Source organism: Periophthalmus magnuspinnatus, chromosome 8 (genome assembly GCF_009829125.3).
Source record: "Periophthalmus magnuspinnatus isolate fPerMag1 chromosome 8, fPerMag1.2.pri, whole genome shotgun sequence".
NCBI classification, from domain to species: Eukaryota; Metazoa; Chordata; class Actinopteri; order Gobiiformes; family Gobiidae; genus Periophthalmus; species Periophthalmus magnuspinnatus.
Window position 1 is genome coordinate 25,217,867 of NC_047133.1, and position 20,130 is coordinate 25,237,996.

The window sequence follows — 20,130 nt, forward strand, 5'->3', positions numbered from 1 at the left end:
AGGGGAAGCTGAAAATGCTGCAGCTGCAAATCACCAAAGGCCCAGCACTGTCACGAGATGAAAAGCAGTTAAAAGCAGAAAAGCAGCATAATAAGCAAGTATAGTCTTCTTTTACAAAAATGCTGCTATAAATATAACTTGATGAAAACTCCACAGTCTATAGAATCAAAGACAAAACTGTTAATATAAGGGATGACTTCAGATTTCAGATGTTGGGCAAATACGCTCCCTAGTGGTTGAAGACTAGCATAACAACAGATTCCAGACCCTTTCAGCAAGTTGCCATTTACAGGCTTAAGTAAACGGTGAAGGTAAGTAATAAAACACACAAAACACCATGTCCTGTGTTATTGCGTTGCTATAAAACATGCCAACTCTCTTCTGAAATGCATGGGTTCTTATATTAATTTATCAAAACATATTTCATTCTTCTTAATTTCAATTCTACTATCCAAAGATGAATTGCAAAACATAATTAAAACTTGATGTAATCATATTTTTTTCCTCCAAAAACCTTCAGCTCTACCTGAAGGCTCATAATTGGCATAAGCTCTAATTATACTGATATCCCATGGCAGAAGATGAATGAATGGAAAGTACAACAACAATTCTAATATAGTCTTTTGTTCAAACTGCACAACAAGTCAGAATCAGTCAGCAGTAGGTTTGTTTTGGTCCAGTGGGAGGTAAATCACAAAGGCAGTGAGTTGGTGGACCTCCTACATAATATGGCCTTAATGTTAGCACCTCTGATGACTAACACCTGGCTCTCTATTCAAATCATAGGCACACTAAGCTATGCGCCAATCAATATAACTTTATTTAAACCAGAAGGACTCAATATTCACAAACACTAAATATAGTATTCAAACAGCAGCAAGATTGAACTGACAAGGCCAAAATACAAACGCACACACTCAACCCACTTTTCATTTTAGGTTTTCTCAAGGCTTGTCTTATTTTAGCTACCTTTGTTATTTCTGTTTCAGTGTCCTCAAAGCCAAGCTGTAGCCTACTATATCTTGAAACTAGAGCAGCATAAATTAGGAACCTCAAAACATGTCAATATGCTGGGACACAGAACGGCTTTCAGTAGAAAATGATTGTGTTATAAGAGACACGGAACTATTAAGGAAACATAGTAACTGCTTGGCAAATGTTCAAAGAAGGGTGGATGAAAAAAAAAGCTTGTATATTGATGACATCCAAAACCACAGCAGTCACCATTTGGCACCACACCTATGGGCAGACTACTTCCTTTGTATGTATTATCTGAGGAGAAACTGAGCTTTTGTGACAAGTGGTGGAATGCAAAACATATGCTGAAAAAAGTACTTAAACCACACCCAAAGATCGGGGGTAATAGAATGAACGTTGCCTCAATTAAACTTAGTAAAATGTTGCAAAAATGGACAAATAAAATGATTGTATAGAGTTTCTGTAGCTTTTTTTCTAGTAGGGCAAGTGAGTCATCTGCCTTCATCTAACTGTACTGTGCATCCTCATATGCACACGGCACACCCTTTTCTTCCTGTCTTTTTTCATCTATCTCTTGCTCAAGTTTGTAGCTTTTTACCTTAGAGTTCTTCAAGGACATGAACTAAATGACAACAAAAAAGCAAAAATGTGCAAGTCAGGTCTTAACATTAATCCATTCTGCAGCATATCAACTGCCTGATGAGCGACACAATACAAAGAATATAACTTACTCATTTAGAAACACCAAGAAGCTGTCAGTGAATTCAAAGCGCTTTGGCTGTGAAATGCCTTCTCTTTATGCATCACAAATTAACAGATCATTACATAACTCTTTGGCTGATCTGTAACCAGAATCCAGGACATGGTTCAACTGCCAAGAAGAAAAAACACATTTCACAAATTCAACTTTAAAAAGGTGGTTGTGATAAAGTAGGCTACTAGATATTTATAACAATCATAAAAAAAAAATAAATAAATAAAAATACACTCTAAATTAAGTTTTTTTACAGCTAGGCCTATAGAACGCAAGCTGCTATTTTCTGTCACAATTTCACTGGCACAGTTTTGCACAGATCTGAGAAAGTACAAACAGCCATTATACATCTCATAAGTGAGACCCTTCCCTACTTTTACAAAGTAACACATGCAGTTGTGGAATGAGGGCATTTCTATTTTCAGAAACATTTAGCTGAAAACTAAACTGTTCAATAATTGAGACAAAACTGCTATGCTGGTGCATGCTAACACATCCAGGAATTAGATATACTCACCTATATGTCAGATTACAGGGTTACCTGTGAGCATGACCATGCATTATTGGATGCATTCTTTGCTCCAAAGAAATTGTTAGGCGTCTACTTGAGTTAGTTACTTCAGACTACTTACTTTTAGATTCTCATACACCTTCAGCTGAATAATGTCTTATTCTCCATATCGTAGACCATGGCACTGATGTCTGCGCCCACCTGTTTATGACGTTTAAAAGGCTATGTAATTGTCAAAACCAATAAGCACAACACAGCAGTCTAGACAACATGCAGGATAGACTATAGACACGTGACATATCCATGCTTCGTTTCTGTGGGACAGTGGAGCACACACAGACTCAAAGTGTGGACACATGGTGTGATCAGACCAACCGTGCGTGCTCCCCTGCATCTTGCTCCTCTGGCGGCTCCGGTCCAGACCTGATCCTTTCCAGTCTGTTCTTCGCTTCCTCTGGAGCCTCTTTACCTCGCCGAGGATAGACTCCCTCTATCGGACTGCTGGCTTCGTAGTTGGAGTTGCCGGTCTTCACTGCGGCTGCCGTTCACTCTCTGCCTGTTGTCAACATTTGTCCACTGCGCTCTGGAGAAGCCGGTGCGCCTCGAGCCATGCCCATGTAATGACGTAACGGAGCAACTCCTGAAATTGACGCAAGATTCGTTTGACAATTGTTCAGACCAACTTTACGACGCATCTTAATAACTTTATTATCCTCCTTTTAAAGTGTTTCACAAAAAACTTAAGGCTACTCATTACCATGACTGACACAGACACATGACTGGAGTCACAACTTTATTGCACCCTGATACTCAACTATAATGCAGTAAGAGACTTTCACTATGAAAGCTCCCCTCTTCCCTGGTCAGAAAATGTGGTGCAAAAATGAAACCATCATTGTAAATATGTAGATGCTCCAGTCACACTGGAGGGGTGAAGTCACTGTGTTTAGTCCTCATTTGCCCTGTACAAACTTGTGACACAGAAAAGTTCCTATACACCCACAAGAACATTCTCAGATAAACCTCAACATCAGCTGATCAAACTATTGGCTGTACAGTAAAGACCTGTCTTAAATATTCATATCATAAAAGCTTAAAGTTCTTTGAGCCAATTTAAGGCAACATCTCTAGTATGGACAAAATGCATGGATGAGCCTTTACAGCATTGACTATACAATCTTCTATATTTGCAAAGCATTTTGAATTTATGACATAAAACATCTAGACATATGTGCTAGAATGTGCAAAATGATCCATTGGTTCCGACACCTGTGGTACTTGTATAAAAGTTTCTACATGATGTACAATATGGAATATCTTTTTAACAGATGCTCAAGGTAAGGTACAGGATAAAGTTGCTTCCTGAGGCTTAGCCCAGTTTTTAGTTACCAGCAAGTCCTGTAGAAATTGCATAGATACAAAAACAGATGGTGTAAATTATTTCTTAGCATGTTGTAATACAGTCTAACACAGTGTCTACAGATTAAAACAAAACCATTTTATTTAAATACAATAATTAAAGATTGTGGTGAAGTTAATTACAGAAAGTCAAGTCAAACCTTCAGACAGGAGAATGTAGGACTGGTGGATATGATGTTCATGGAACAATAGCTGCACCATTTTACTGCTCCCTTCTAGGTTCCTCCAACAACCTTAACCTTGTCATTACAAAAAGAATTGCACTTTAAGTTTTTGATAAAACAAACTCCAAATTATATTTTTTTAAAATCTAACATTAACTTGAAATAAAAACTGATAAAAATCAAGAAAATATAAAGAAATAAAACAGATGGAACAGCATGCATGGTTAGAACACTGTGGCTACTTTAAAGTCTTATTTTTACCAAATGTAGGCAAAACTTGGTCCTTTAAAACAAGCCACAAGGACACATACAAAACAAAATAAAAACCAAAAATAAGAACTTTAATTTGATGAATATATAATGATCCATATGTGTAATTTGGCATAAGGTAGCTTCAAAAAAGAACAGAAAGGTCACTTCCACTTCGAACCACTGAGCCCTTGGCTGAACTGCAGCAAATTAGACTAAGATTGTGAACAGTTTATCTGTGAAACTGTAACCTTTACCAAATTCACGTGATAAAGCATCTTTCCAAGCATATTTATAGTCCCCATTACAGATTAGTTCACACTTAATTGAGAATTGATCTAAAATTTGTAATGCAAATTTCATATTGGTTCATCAGGACACAAAAACCCTGTTGTATTTTTTTTTTAAGAATACCTTTTCTCTCTGTCTCGTAGCACAAAGAACAAAGGGTAAAAGTAAAAGGTTATCTGTCAGAACAAGAACACGTGTCCATTTCTCGTCAGTGTCCATTTCTCATCAGTTTGAAGTCAGCGTCTGATTCCAAAAGCTCTCCTCCCTCCAGGAGTCACAGACCACTTGTTCCTCTGGTCTTGGATTTTCTGGAAGATGCTGCCACTTCTCCACTTCTCTCTTTTATAGTTTTTAACTTTTTTCACCTGTTGAAAAGAAAAGTTGTAACGCACACACACATAAAAAGCTTTATATACAATTTACTACATCATATTTACCTTTCCCCTATCAAATTCTTCATCCCATTCATCAATTACAGTATTACACTTGGCATGGCGTGCATCCTCCGAGGCATCTCTACTGATTGCAGATGACTCTCCATCCCAACTGAGGACTAGAAGGAAATGCATCAAAATTTTCCAAAATTGCAGTAATACATAAATTGGTGCAATAAAATTAAGATGTTGTACTCACCATTAGCTCCGTAGGCCTTATCAGTAGCATTTTTAAGCAGCTCTTCAACCACATCACTAGTCTTTTTACCATCCCACACAGTACCACCAGTACAAGCTGAGCTGTCCTGGTACTCCTTTGAAACAGGAGCTGGTGCCTGGGTGCGCTTGTATCCATCTTTCACTTGACTGTCCCACAATACTACAGAGGCTACAAAATAAATCAAATGTTTAACTCATAACAACAGTAATGTTTTTTCAGCTTGTATTCCCTCCAAAGCATTTTCTATTATGTAAAAGATATTCATGTTTACATCTCCAAGCTGATTTTCCAAGGAACTCCTCACTTTGGATTGCCAGATCCTAGGACTAAGACAGTTTGCAACAGCCTAAACCCAAAAGGGCCAACTATTATATGTCCTTGGTATATATCAGCAAATGTCAACTAACGCTCAGTGGTGGTTGTACTGACATTTTAAAACCATGTGCCCTTACCATGTGTAGGGGCACATGTTACAGTAAGTTTAAGTCATTATGATACACCCCTACCTTTAACCTCAACATGCTCTCATAGTTACTTGCACACAAGGACACAAAGTTTCAAATAAAACCACAATTGTTCTCACCAGTACTTTTTTTGTTGGTCTTTTCCTTTCCTGTAGTTGGAGAATCATGTAGTTGTTGTGGCTCACGATTCTCAACATGTTTGTCCTCCTCCACCAGTCCTAATTCTTTTAGTCTCTTCTTCTTGATTTTCTTTTTCAATTTTATCAAATCTCCAGTTTCACTGTGACTAAGTGGGGTCTTCAACTGTTGAAAGCTGCAAAAGAACAATAACAGACAACTACATTAAGACAGCATGTCCAATAATTTAAGAGCATATTTTGACTTATTAAGCACCTTTCTGAAAAACTGCCTGTCAGAGCTGTGGCCTGCAGAGCCTCAAGTAGCTTTTTCCTCTTCTTTTTCTTCTTCTTTAGCAAAACTTGATTATCTTCTTCACTGATCGGATGGGATTCACAACGCTCTGGGGTTGTGCAAACCATCTTTTCTTTAGACTTTCCAGTGTCAGAATTGGATGATAAACTCCACATCCCCCCCTCGCACCAATCTTCATCTTGAGCTGATGTTTCCAAATGGTTTTGGAAACAACCCTTTTCCGTAACTTCACTATTCTCCCTCTTGCGTTTTTTCCTTTTCTTTTTGTGTTTTTCTTTTGTAGGTTCACCCATAGGTTCAACATTTTCAGCTTGTGTCTCTTTAACTACTACTACATTACAATCCACCTCAGAATGTCGCCTCTTTTTCTTCTTCTTTTTCTTCTTTTGAATGACCTCGTGATCTATACCATTGTGGACATGTTGTTTTTGTTCTGTAGAGTTAACACTGCTGAAAGACTTGCTGATCTTTGGGGCCAGATTGTGAAACCCATTGGTGATAAAAGAAAGGCTGGAGGAGAGTTTTTTGGGAGGGAAAAGAAGAGGTTGTGTCTGGGGCCTCTGCTGTTTGAAGGTTCCACTTGTGTGAGCCACCGGCGAGGAATTGACTTTGGGTGAATGGAATGGGTCAGCTCTAAGGAGAAATGAATTCAGACATATGATGCTCCTTTGTTAAGTTAGCTTATTATTTTTTCATATTAAAACATAAAGCTACTGCATTGTTCTAAACATATCAGCCAACACAAGGAAAACATGGCTGTAAAAGTTGTACCTGTGAGAGTGTGTCGATGGCAAAGAAAGAGGATTTAGTTGAGTTTGATGCATAGGGTCACTGGACAGCTGGCGTGGCAAAGAGGGTGAGGCATCAGTGCTGTTGGGACTCTCCCTGCGAGCCTGCAGTTATCGACATAAATAAAAACTTGGTGGTCTAAAGAAAATAGCCATGAATGTAACAGAAGGGTTCAAATAAGGATTGGGACAATGAGTGGTGAAAAATATGAAGGGAGTAGAACAAAAGGGAGAGAGGATGTCGTAAGAATTAGAAATGTTTTTAAGAAAAGAAAGCAAAGGAATAAAGACAAACTGAGCAAGGAAACTATGTGACAGATTAGACACATTAGGCAATACAAGTTAAGACAGGATATAAGACATCAGTATACTTGAATAAAAAGGGATACGGCAAATCCTCCACATTTTAGGATGTTTAAAGTAGACCAAAAGACCTCGTGGTAAATCCATATTATGCACTATACTATGTTGTATATCCATATTACAGCAATACAGATATGCATCACCTGCTAGTTTTCTTCTCTTAACATATACCAATGAAAAAAGTGGAGGTTTGATGAACAAATTTACATTGTTTTCTGGCAGCTGGATGCAATCAACCCAATTAACATTTTTAAAACTAATTGAAGTAATTCACCTCTGTTGCACCCCTTGTTAGAATAATGGACCTCTCCTTTACAGTGTGATTGGCATATTTGTAACAATGTTACTATGCAGAAAAGAAAAATGTCTTTCACATTATTAAGAGTTGGAACTTTGTGAGGCAAAGCAAAAAGTCACCTTCTTTGCAGATAGGGCCAGCTTTTTGGCAGGTGGAGGAGACATGGTGCTGGTGGCTTCAGCAGAGATGTTGTTGAGTGATGTAGTCTTTATTTTTGTCTTCTGCTCCTCCGTGCTCTGAGAGCGCTCCACACTTTTGGCCGGAGATGCCACACCATTAGAGCTTTTACGAGGTGTGGATGGGGTCTGTCCTACTGGTGCACTTTTAGGTCCATAAGAATCCTATGGCACAATGAAATTGGTATTTACGACTCAAACATGCTTTAAATACACATGTATTCTGAATTGCCTTTGAATCCGTTGTGTCGGCAGAGGATGAGTCAGACAAAGACTTGATTGAGGTAGACGCTGCCATACCCCTGCCCTCACTGCCCTGCTTCTTGTCCCCCTCTGTCCGAATGACTCCATTGGCAGAAGGAGTTGGGGTGCTGCTGCGTGACTGCACCTGGCTCTGAGGAGTGGGTTTCTTCATTTTTTTGAAGGGTTCCTCTATGACCGTGGGGCCACTCAGCTGTTTGGGTAAACCACCAGTCCAACTGGACAGTCTCGGATGAGACTGGCTGCTCAAACCATTCCTAGAAATGGGTAAGCCCAAACCTCCATCCATGGACTGAATTTTGCGAAGCTGGGTAGGCTCAAGTTTCTAAAAAAAAAAAAAAAAAAAAAAAATTGAGTACATGGATTAATTATCAGTTATTTTTCTTATATGTGCTTCAAATGATACCTTTGTGATCTGTGGAGACGACAGAGGGCCATTGAGATTTGTTCTTTTAATTTGGTCTGAAGTTGCACCGTTTTTTCCGGGGTTCAATGCTGCCTGCTTTGTGGTCTGTCCATCAGCATTTTTCTTGGTCTCTGGGATACTAAGAGGACAAAACAAATGCAATTTGAACATCATCAATACAGGTGTATATTTTATTTTAAAAGACTCACTTACCGCAGGTAAAAAAGCACATAAGCTTGCTGGTTCAACACCACTTTGATGTTACTAGAGTGCACCATTGAATCATTCATTTGGTACCATTGCCCATTGCTTGCCTGCGTTGTGAGAAAAATAATAATTGAATAATTGCCATTCCAATGTAAGACTTAAAACAAAATATATCTACCTTGACGTAGCAGTAGTAATGGCCAGCATGACAGCTGTAGCCAGAATGCACAAGCACAGCATAAAGGCCGTACATAACTGGATCACCTGAGGTTTGGGACATGTAGGGGCGGATGTTTAGAAACTCTGGGTATCCAACATCCTGAAAAGAAGAAATGTTTAATCGATATTTTGCACAGATTTAAGGAGCATATGAGCAAACAGCTGTAATGTACCTTTGTTATTTTCCCCCCACTAAAGTTGGCAAATCTCTTCAGGGAAAGAGTAAGCACATTTGATGTTCGATGAACTGTAAAGCGCTTGGTAGCTGGCACTTTCTTTTTGCACCTACATAAAATATATTCTTTCAATTTTCAATAAATCTGATACGAAAACAATTTAGATTTCAACTCAACTTACTTGGCACACATGTAGGCATTTTCTCCACTCAACACATCTGGTTTGACAAATAGCTCCAGAGCACGCACAATGTTGGCAGCTTGCTAAAAACCCAGGTAACCCAAACAAGTGATAAGGTTATACCTTCAATAAACTTGCAAATTGTATTGTAGATATGCGTGTTCAGCGTACCCGGATCTCAACAGCAATGTCCAGGTAGGGATCATATGTATCCGACACACTTTTGCAAATAGAGCATTTCACTGAAAGACAAATTTAATAATTCAACAAGCCCATTAAGAGCAAAGAATTTATAAAAAACATGGAAATCCAGCTACCTCTTGACCTGAGGTAACCTCCAAAGATCTGGTGAACCAACGTTGTGGCTTGGGTTTGCCTGTCAAGTCTAAAAACACAAAAATAAATATTACGTAGAAAAATGTAAATGATAATTTTAAGTCTGTAAAATTATGAGGTCTTACTTTGGGTATCCATTAAGACAGGCTTTCTGCATGGCATCAATGGTGTACCGCAAAAACTCGTGAGCATCCTCCTGGCTGCCAAAACGAAAGTGTCTGGCAATCTCTGAGGAAAATAAAAGTGCATCATAGCCTCTAAACGCAACCATTAGTGCATTAAATGGCTTTATGTGCAAGTGCTCCAATGTTTCAACCAGACTTTTATCATACACACTCATGGTTTATTTAGTACAGAAATAATAAAAAAAATAGTTACAATTGGAAGATTTAGCAACTTTTTAACAAAAAATGTCATTCAATGGCATCTTCAACTGGGCAAGTTAGTATAGATGTAATAAAAGCCTTATGCCAATATCAGATTGCTAGCCTTTAAGGGTAGTTCAAAGGCTAAAGGAGGTTTAACACGTTTTTACCACATGTGTAATTCAAACTTGTATAAAAAATAATATGGGCTATATCCTTATCATATTTAGCTGCAGTTAAGCTAAATGTCTGTACTAGTTTAAAACACCGAGGAGGTAGATAGTACGTTTTGTGCTAATGCCGTTCCTCCCAGGCTGCAGTCACAAGGAGACAGAGAGGGCATCTGAGAAACAGGGAGGGAGGGGCACAGAACAACACCATTTCACCAGCACAGAAAAGTAGGTCCGGTGCAAAGGGGATTTGAAGGCAAGTGTGAGCTATATTGTGTTAAGTCATCTCCTCCCGCTTCACAGTGTTCATTCACAGCTTGTATGCCGTGCTCCACTTACGCGCTGCAGTTACACGACAGGCTATAATCGATGTTGCGTCAGTGAGCCTCTGGCAGCAAAAGTCAGGTGTCGGACGTCTCACCAAACCTTCAGTGAGTGCAGTGCAACGTGAAGGGAGGGTGATGCAACTTACTCTTGAGGTCTCTGATGAAGGAGACTGGCTTTATGGCATTACCAGTATTGGCAAAGGCTTGGATAATATGATTCTGCATTACACAGATCATACAAAATCCTGACTGGTGACCTGCAAAACAGGTTAATTTATTTTACTTTGTTTTGGCGAATAATTTACAATGTGAAATCTATTCACTACTCACAAGCCCGACTGTGCTCCTTTGAGAGTAAGTAGTTGGCGAGTGGCGGTGTGTAGGTGAGACACTGCACCGTAGAGTTGAGGAAGCAGGTGTTCCCGAGGTTGTGGAGGCCGGCTCCCACTCTGTACACTCGCTCCCATTTAAGGGTCAGCTTATTACCAGGGAAAAGGAATTTCTGAGGAGCTGGGATCCCATCGCTCTGATTTCCAATGACATTTTCTGAGGCTGAAATAGATAAATTTTTTATATTACATGCATTAAAAAATAATAATCTCTAAGCTGACAACATTATTCTTAAGATACCATGTCTCTTCTTACCTTGCCTTTTGATTTGGACAGGCTCTACAACCTTCTGTCCAGGTGCAGCCTCATTCTTGGGATTGAGGATCACATACTTGTTCTTTAAACTGTCTAGCTGATAGGAGAATCCCTTGCTGGCAGGTTCAAACTCAATTTTTTGCAGAAGGACCTTTTTTGCTGAAGACGCCAGCAGTTTGTTGAGATCTCCTTCATCGCTAGTCTCCTTCCGTCCAGGTTTCAATGCCTCCTTGAGTTTATCTACTATCGGCATTGTTGAAACATTACTGCAGAAAAACGGCATAAGACAGTCAGGTTAGGTGTGATTGACAAGTGGTGAACTTAGTGGAGAACCTTTGAACAAACAGCATCACCTTTGACTGATAACCCACCTATAATTGCATAATACTGCATAGTGCTATTCAATATGAGTCCACCATAATAAACCTGTGTCACTAAAATACACTGAAATACTTGTCTCATAAGAATAGTTCTTAAAATGTGGAAACAATTATGTTTTTGTTGTTGTTTTTACTTGTAATTTTTGATAGAACTTTTTTCACAGTCTGGACCAGACATCACTGGGTCAAATATGGAAAAGAATCAGAATTTATGTTCCAATAACAACATACTACTGCACAGAGAACACAAGTGAATCGGGGAGGACATGAAGGATCAGGGTTGTGTTCATCTGAGTGGGCAGTGACGTCATCAAGAGAGGAGAGAGGAAGGCAGAATGAACATGCATCGTATGCACAAGGGCACAATGACCTTCACATGGGATGCTGATACTAAAACAACTAAAACATAAGAACCACCTGGGACAAGAAAAGAAATAGCTGACCAGGTTGTTAACGGTCACTAAAGGAATGTTACTTGCATTAGAACATTGTGTAATTATGAGGTAATAAATCACTCACACGCCTATCTAATGGAGTTTTGTAGTGCTCTCCTTCTTCATTATCGACAGCCCTAAAAAGTAGTGCTGTGGACGGGGTCAATAAAAAGTCTGTTCATTTCTGTCTTTTTGATATTAAAAAATACACTTTTTTTTTTCTTTTTTTTTTTTTTTTTAAACAAATGTAATCTATTCTTTCCCAAACCGTTTTGTGCAGCTGCTATGACCTTTCTTCTGTAGTCAATAAGAAAATATTGAACAAAGGCATGTGCATAAAAACAGTTTGAACTTTGCAAATAATGTGTAATATTGTCTCTAGTCTGGTCTAATATACAGTATTACACTGAGTACATTTAGTAAATTACTCAGATATTGAGGGATGAAAATTCATGTTGATTACGTTTTGTAACATTAGCATTGTTATTACATGGTAAATACAGAATTTCTTTGTGATTTGAGACACTTCCCTACTTCAATTCAAGTGTGATTTTCAATGTTGTAGAAGTCTTAAAGGCACAACCTTTCTACCTTCACTGCACACTCTTTTTGTGAAAGGGGGTGCTTCTTTAATACAATCAGACATATTCATAAACTAGTATCACACAGTGTCTTACCTAAGGACACAATACAAATTAACTACCTTGGAGTGGGGATCGAAAAGAGATGTTTGTGGGAAAGTCCTGTACCTTTATAAATGCCCAGGTTTACGTCAAACGCTCATTTCTCACACTTACGGCGGAATGAGGCTATGTTTGTAATCCAGGTTAGCCTAAGTAAAACCTTAATAGGCCTAAATAAAAAAAAAAATTGCCTGCTAAATGAAAACCTATTAGATTTAGTTGGTCATTCTTCTTAATTTAAAGTATGTCTACAATCTACATTACATGTGCCAATCGCCAGAGCCACTGTCACAGGCTAAAGCTACAGTGCTGCTAATCATGATCATGTACAGAGCTTTAACATGGAGACAATGCCACGTTTTATTTCACGTTAACATGTGAAGGATAAAATGTGGAGTATTGTGTAAGCCATACAGTTAGAAGAAATGCTGCTTTGTCACATTTGTCCATCTTTGACAGACACAGAAACATTAGCACGGGAGCTATCGGCTAACTTAACGTGGCTCGCGTCTCCGTGAGCTGCAATGTGCTTTAGCACCTTGGCGTTCCCGGGGTTGACAAGTTGTAGACGCCGAATCCGTCCAATTTACACTACGACATGATGTCCAAAGTGCAGATTTATGAACCTGGCATCCAATCAAATACCAATAACTCGCTTACCTTTTGCTTAGAACGAGAAATGCGCAGTCTAAGAAGGTCTTGCTTTCTCAGCTGTAGCACTTGAGTCTGGGGTTTTCGCCCATGCTGCATTATGAGAGGGCGGGACAAAGCCTGATTGACAGTGTTGAAGAACCAATCACAGAAGAAGCAACGTAGACGCACACTGTGTTAGCCAATCAAACAGCAGATTGGCGCTGCGCTGTAGGCCTACAACAAGGGAACGCTGTTTACCATTGATGCAGCGTGAATGATACATGGTAACAGTTTTTTAATGGGATAGGCGGCCTTATTTGTTTGAACTTGCTTGGTGGACACTTGATTTGTGCTTACAGCATATAGAAACTGACTCCCAATAAACAAGCTATCAATTATTTGCCCTTCTTCAGAATTCAGATCTATGCAGCAGTTGGCTTGCGTTTGTGCAACACGAGCCATGCAACGTGACATTTGGCACACTTTTGGTCGCTGATGGCGAGAACTGCAAGCCTCTTGAAGTACTGTCACTGTTAAAGACTATGGATGCCTATCTAAGACTCTCCGCCAGGTGGCAACGACATTGTAGGTTCAATTTAATAAGCTGTGGGTCGACTATTGAAGATCCTGACGAGTCAGCGTGTCAAATTTGAACTGCATGCCAATTGTTTTTTAAGAATAAAATGAAAGTTTAAAATAATATGCAATAGGCTAAGACATAGAAACTGTCACATTTTGTTCATGACACTTTATTCTTTCTATGTCCTTCCATAGTTTACCCAGGCTGCATTCAGAGACATAGCTATCAAACTGTATTGAAACAATTACTCATCTTAAAATATCTCATCAAATAAGAAATAGCAAGGTAATAGTCCTATTAAAGCAAATGAAGATTTGATAAAATATTGCATGAAAGTACAAAAAGGAAGATTCAATCCTCCGCAAACATTTATTATAGAACGATTGTTGATCCACATGTGTGCAAAGTGCATTTACTCCTTTTGTTATCAACATTATTTGAAGAATATAAAACATTAAAAACACACTGAAAATGCTAAACCAACAGGCAAAAGGCAGTTCTCGTGCTTTGTTTGACATAATGACTGGTTGCCAGCTTCCAGTAAAACTACTGATTAAACATTTAAACATTTACTTTAATTATAGTTATAGTACAAACAAAGACATCAGCACATGAATACAGGTATAATGTAATACTGCATTATGAAGACCCCTTTATATCAGCTCAAAGTTAAGTGGTTTGTGGGGAAGAAGTGCTTTATAGTAGTTGATTTTGAAGTGCAGGTTTTGTGTTACAAGAGTCCTGCATTTGTATTGTACAATTATTGCATGTGAGATTCCTGGTAAATGCAGACATTTCAAAAACACAGTGCTGGACTTAAGGGTCTTCAATGTCCAGGAAGTCCTTTTTTGGTGGAGCAGACCCTCTATACCAGGCACAGGAGTCATCGCTCCTCTTGATACAGGCGAAATGCTTGGCCTGATTTCCATTCACACTCTTTTCAATCACCCAATCTGTCCATAGGCATTCTGCTGGTCCACTGATTGTGCAGGGGATGGAGGTACAGTGAGTAATCTAAAACAAATTAAAAAAACAAACATTTAAATGCAGACGTTCTTTTAATTTCCAAAACATAAAAAAATAAATAAACAAATAAAATCCTACCTTGCAGTCACAGCCCATTTCATAGCGCTGAACAAGACTTTTCTTCTGTGTAGCACTTAGCCCCTCCCAAGGTTCAATGAAGTCACACAGGGTTACATGCATTGTCCCATCAGACTCCAATTTACCTATTAATTGTAAAAAGTTATAAACAAACAAGGCATTTGTAAACTAGTTTTTAAAATGTTGTTGCTATACCTGCGATAAGATACTCTTTGCTGTTGGTTTCTAGAGTCACCCCACACACGGCAGAAGTGGGTGCAGTGTAGATCATATCAAAATTCCGGTTTGGACCTTTAAACACCTTAAAGTAGAAACAAAACATTACATGAAAAATTATCAAAGAGGAAAAAATTTGAAAGCCAGATCATAAGCAGTACCTTGATCATCTTCACATCATACTGGACTCTTTTGATGGCATTCCCATAGATGTCATTGCCAGCATCAATCACCTGAGACCCAACCACTCTTGCTCGGATAACTGAAATGCACATAGCGGTTTACATTTGCAATAATGCACCTAAAAACATTTGATCTCTACATGTGTGAATTTAAAGGTAGTTTCCCACATCACATTGCTTTGGCTTATGAGGCTTTCAGCATGTGCCAGGTACTGCGAAACAGTGGGACATCAGTGTTTCATCAGCTGCAATCAAAGGAAGGAATTTGTGCCTGCCCTCTCAAAGCACAGAGGAAACCAGTCAGCATTCTTAAATGCTGAACTCGAACGCTTCCCGGGCCTCTGTTTCTCGGCAGGGCAGTCTGGATCAAGATGCTGACATGCAAATCTACCTTTTTATTTCACTTGTCATGTCTTTTCACTCAAGATTCACTGTTTAGTCAAGAAGGAAAAACTGTAATAATTCATGCCAAATATTATTAGGCCAATATGGATAAGCCTTGAAGCTAAGAGACTAAAAGGCATGTGTCCAATGGAAATCATGAGTAACGCCTTAAGCAAACCTCTTTCATGTAATTCCAGATCTACAAGTGTGCTGACAATTGATCGAGAGCCAGTCATAGCAAATCACTGGTGACATATAAAGTAATGAAACTATATTGGGATGAAATATACTAAATTATGGTAAAGGATGGTTTTAGGAGACAGGATCATAAGCAGATGTGAACAATCAGATGCCTGGGAAACGACCAACCATGCTGCATCAGCATGCAGTGTGTAGTATGTATTATATTAGTATTAATAAGGAGAATGTCACATTTTAATCCCATTCTGGAAAGGGCAGTTTAGAAATGTTCTACTGCAAAAATGTTCATGGGTGTTCTTACAGTAAATGTTTGTACAAACCCATACAGTAAACACTGCCCAGGGAAAAGAAGTCATATAATTGTAGGGTCTTTCCCGCTTTGTTTGACTCCAGGAGCCCACTCAGTGGCTGGAATTAGTGAAGTGAAGTAGCACTAAGCTGCTCATATTCATATTCTATAACACTATTATTATAGTGAAGCAAGCAGCAGTTGATGAAGTCGGATTGCATGATAGGAAATCTGGTTTTAATGTTTTCTTTGTTTAAACAGCTTGCTCAAAGGCTGTTTATACCGGAAGTCCATTCACTTTTAGGAGGAACCAGAGGGAAGCAAATACATGACACAGCATGACCAGCGGCATTCCTCAACTCCAGCCAAAAGACACTTTTCCTTTGGACTGGACATAGGAAAAGAACATTATGCCTGAACAGTAAAACAAACTAAGGAAACACTGAAATGAGGTAAACCAAATAAAACAGAGTTGTTTAAATAGCTAAATGATTAGCTGTTATAAAAAGCTTGATAAATACATTTGAGTAGTTTTCCAAACTGACCCCACACTTCTGCGTTGAGTAAGTCATACTTTCACTAAATGGTAGTTTCTCCTTCAAATGTCTTACTGTGCAGAATTACCACATCATTACAGCGGGAAGTCAGTCGCCTTTGCAAAGTTTCTGCCAACAACTTAATGTGCCAAAACATCACTTTTCATTATTTTTTTCCATCTCAGACACATACCACCACCCTGATAGTGTATGGAGAGTTAAAGGTATCAATGGCCCTGGTGTTTAGTGGCACTGTCAAAGTTTGTTAACTGAACTCAGCTCTTATGGGACTTCTGTTACCATTGGTTAAGTGAAATGTTGGTAAAACATCAAATGAAGCTTTATTTCAAACTCATCTAATACTGTATGCATGGTAACCTATAAGGTTTATCCTCTGAAAGAGAACACTGTGAAATCTTTGGATCCAAAAGCAAGGACAACTTTTGAATGGACCTCTTCTTTACACAACCTACCTCAGATCCAAAACCATGAAAAGCCAATACTAGAACAGACAGCCTACTGTTGAACTATAAGCCCAATTAACCAAATTAAATGTTTTTTCTAGACTACATAGTTTAGGTACAAGGACTAAACCTAGACAACTTTAAACTGCAAGCAGCTCATGGGGACTTTTTCACCTACTACAGCCCACCACCATATGCACAAAGCACTGCAATAAGACTGTGGGCTATAAAACTTCTCCACTGTCAACAGGACATTACAGAGGTGGGAGGGGGCATCTAGAATGAGTCAGAAGTTTCCATAGTTCCAGATGTGTAAATAATAGGCCACTATAGTCTATTATGGACCCGAGCCCGTGTGCTGGGCATAAACTGTATAGAGGAATAACTCGCTCCTTATCTTAAATGTGTAAAATGTTTCTTCACTTACCGACGTCTGAGTTGCAAAACGCCTGTTGGGGATGCGCAGGAGAGCAGCTACAGGCCTCTGCTAGTTTTTCCACTCGCCAAATGAAAAGGATGGCCAGAGTGACGAGAACGCTGTTCGCTGTCCTGGACATTTTGGAAAACATGCAACTTCTAAGTGAGGAACAATGAAACGCACAAAAAGTGAACCAGGCTCACAAACCAGCGTAAAACTAAATGCGATCAAAGATGCACAAGTCACAACAGAGAGTTCATTCTAGTAGAAGTCGCCACATCCCAACTGTGTTTTTCTCTCACTGTGGTAAGTAGCAGCTGAGTTTTATTGGTGCAGCCAGAATATAGACCCCGCCCTTTCTGTGGTCATAGCCAATCATATGCCAAACCTGCAAAATGCAGAAGGTCAGGGACACCCAAATCTTTACAATTCATTTTAGTCACCAATTTCTGGAATGAAATTATTTCACGGAAATTTCTTTGTGTTGTGTCCCAAGCTGTGACCCTGAACTGCAAACGCATTATGGTTTCATAATCTTAGATGTCAACTAGAGGACAAAGGACAAATCATTAAAGGAACTGTAAGGACTCAGAATCCTCATTAACCAGCACCTTTATCTAATCAGTAATCAGTAATCAGTAATCAGTAATCAGTAATCAGTAATCAGTAATCAGTAATCAGTAATCAGTGCTAGTGCAGCTTCTGCACAGCAAGATGGATTCTCATGATATTTGTGAGCTCAAAAACTCATATCCTGAGAGACTCTTATAAGGTTAAGTGGGCAGGCTGACCACAGAGCCGCATATCAACCTGGAGCGAGCCAGGTTATCCTCTGCAGCTCATTTGAATGCTCAGAATCTACAGTATTCACTCAGTTCTGTAGATTCTGAGCATTCACATGAGGCATGGCTTGTTTATAATGAGAATGAAAAAAACTGTGTGTCCTTTATGTGCAGGTTAAGGTACTGGCAATCCAGGTTTGTAGCCAACATTTTGGGTATTTATGAATATTACATAGGACAAACAGAGAACATTCATCTAGCATTGTGCGTGGGCCCAACCTATGTCTGGGAGTGGAGTGGACAATCTATGTGGATCCATTTAGTATGTAACCTACATGGGTTTAATGCATAAATCTTCCTTATCAGAATCAGAATCCTTTTATTGCCATCGTTATTGAAGGTCATTGGTTTTTGTAATTATTGCATTAAAGTAGAACATATCATCAACAATCATGCCATCATTTTAATTTGTTTTGTTTGTTTGTTTGTTTTTGTTGCATAAAACCCTGTAAGCTATAGGCCTCTAGCATCATTATATTATTAAATTATTGCATATGCCAATTTAAGCTGTTGTTTTGCAGAAGAACCTTCAGACCTGAAAGACTTGATTCGTATTTTGGTAATAGAAAATAATGTTTCTAATTTGCATCGAAATGGAAATGCTAGTTTATGTTTTGACTAGCAAAAATTACATTTGAAAAATTCAGCTTTAAAGAAAAAAACGTAGACTACCCATGTAGACTTACCTAAGAACATATGATTGATTGTTCTTACCTGAGAACATATGCTATAGCTTTGAAATATGGGCTATGTTAAAGGTCATAGGTATGTCATTTGAGAATCCTTTAAAACAGAGGTGTCAAACTAATTTTCACCGAGGGCCACATCAGCAAAATGCCTGCCATCAGGGGCCAGATATAACTGTGCGGCAGGATAAATGTCAACAAATGTAAACAAATGTCATGTAAAATAAATGTAACTACTTTTAAACTTGTTAAATAACTGTTTCTGTATTTATTATTTATTCAAGTTGCAAATATTATGTCTCTGTGTAACTGTGAATTTCCTGATAAACTGACATTTTTAAAAGTGTGGATCTAGTCAGAACCTTCAGTACTGCTTCAAAAACAGCCTTTTTTAGCCTTTTAATTATTGGACAATTTGTTGTTGTTGTTTTTTTGCAGTCTAACTTTTTCATACTTAGCTCCATGTTTGGTGTCAAAATGTCGACGTAGATTGTACTGACCCTGCCTCATAACACAAAAAACATACAGATTTTCTCCTTAAAGCACAAACTTGTATTCACCTTTAGCACCTTTCTTGAAACTGCCTTCCACGCCGACAATTTTTTCTTCCCGAACAATTTGGGATGATTATTTGCAAATATTTCTCAGTGTCACTTGTTGGGAAAATCTCATTAGTTTATTGTCAATGCACACATTAAAGCAGTAAAGACATATTTTAAAATGACAGTCAAGCCTTGAGTTTGACATATGTGCATTAAAACAAAGCCATGAAGTAACATCCCCTTTTTAAACATAATGGCTTCAGCGTTTCTCTTGAGCACATTGAATCTACTATAACCCATGTAACAGTCATACTATCATTAAGTTATAGTCATGAACCTTGTCTCATTTCTCATACCCTGACACAAGCACTGAAGTATTTTTGAAACTTTTTGTGTAGCTTCCTTACAAACAGAAGAAGTCTTGACTCTTTAGTTAAACTTTGTGGTGTTTTATGTTGATATTGGCATCTATAGCGTGGCTCAGAGTGATATGATGATTAGCTATGATGATGAAAAATGAATAAGGACTGGATATATTGTGGCTGCTTTGCTCCGTGACATCATACTTGGCACCTACCTCTGGCCACACTGGCAAATATTCCTGTTCTTTTCCATAGATTTGCATTTTTTGTCTAGTCGCTTTTCCTCTCATGTATTCTCAGTGTCTGAAAAACCAAGACAGCCAGTTGGGAAATCATTCTAAGTGTTCTAGTGGGCATTTAT

At 38.6% G+C, this 20,130-nt stretch overlaps 3 protein-coding genes across 3 annotated transcripts in view; 1 reads left to right on the forward strand and 2 right to left on the reverse strand.

Annotated features, from left to right (window-relative positions):
- LOC117374964 (guanine nucleotide-binding protein G(o) subunit alpha-like) overlaps positions 1-20,130 on the forward strand; it is a 170,740-nt gene that overhangs the window by 43,599 nt on the left and 107,011 nt on the right. The window lies entirely within an intron of this gene.
- Positions 3,024-13,198, reverse strand: usp36 (ubiquitin specific peptidase 36). The gene is made up of 20 exons (XM_033971903.2): positions 12,991-13,198; positions 10,834-11,099; positions 10,519-10,740; positions 10,335-10,445; positions 9,453-9,555; positions 9,309-9,376; positions 9,163-9,233; positions 8,992-9,074; positions 8,808-8,919; positions 8,594-8,734; positions 8,422-8,522; positions 8,209-8,347; positions 7,774-8,127; positions 7,485-7,706; positions 6,688-6,809; positions 5,878-6,549; positions 5,604-5,797; positions 5,000-5,188; positions 4,804-4,919; positions 3,024-4,731 (listed from the first exon to the last, which is right to left on the reverse strand). Exons 2-20 carry the CDS (start codon positions 11,084-11,086, stop codon positions 4,603-4,605), a joined length of 3,402 nt encoding a protein of 1,133 aa, XP_033827794.1. The 5' UTR covers positions 11,087-11,099; positions 12,991-13,198; the 3' UTR covers positions 3,024-4,602.
- On the reverse strand, positions 13,894-17,644 carry timp2b (TIMP metallopeptidase inhibitor 2b). The gene is made up of 5 exons (XM_033971905.2): positions 17,347-17,644; positions 15,025-15,125; positions 14,843-14,948; positions 14,648-14,772; positions 13,894-14,557 (listed from the first exon to the last, which is right to left on the reverse strand). Exons 1-5 carry the CDS (start codon positions 17,486-17,488, stop codon positions 14,360-14,362), a joined length of 672 nt encoding a protein of 223 aa, XP_033827796.1. The 5' UTR covers positions 17,489-17,644; the 3' UTR covers positions 13,894-14,359.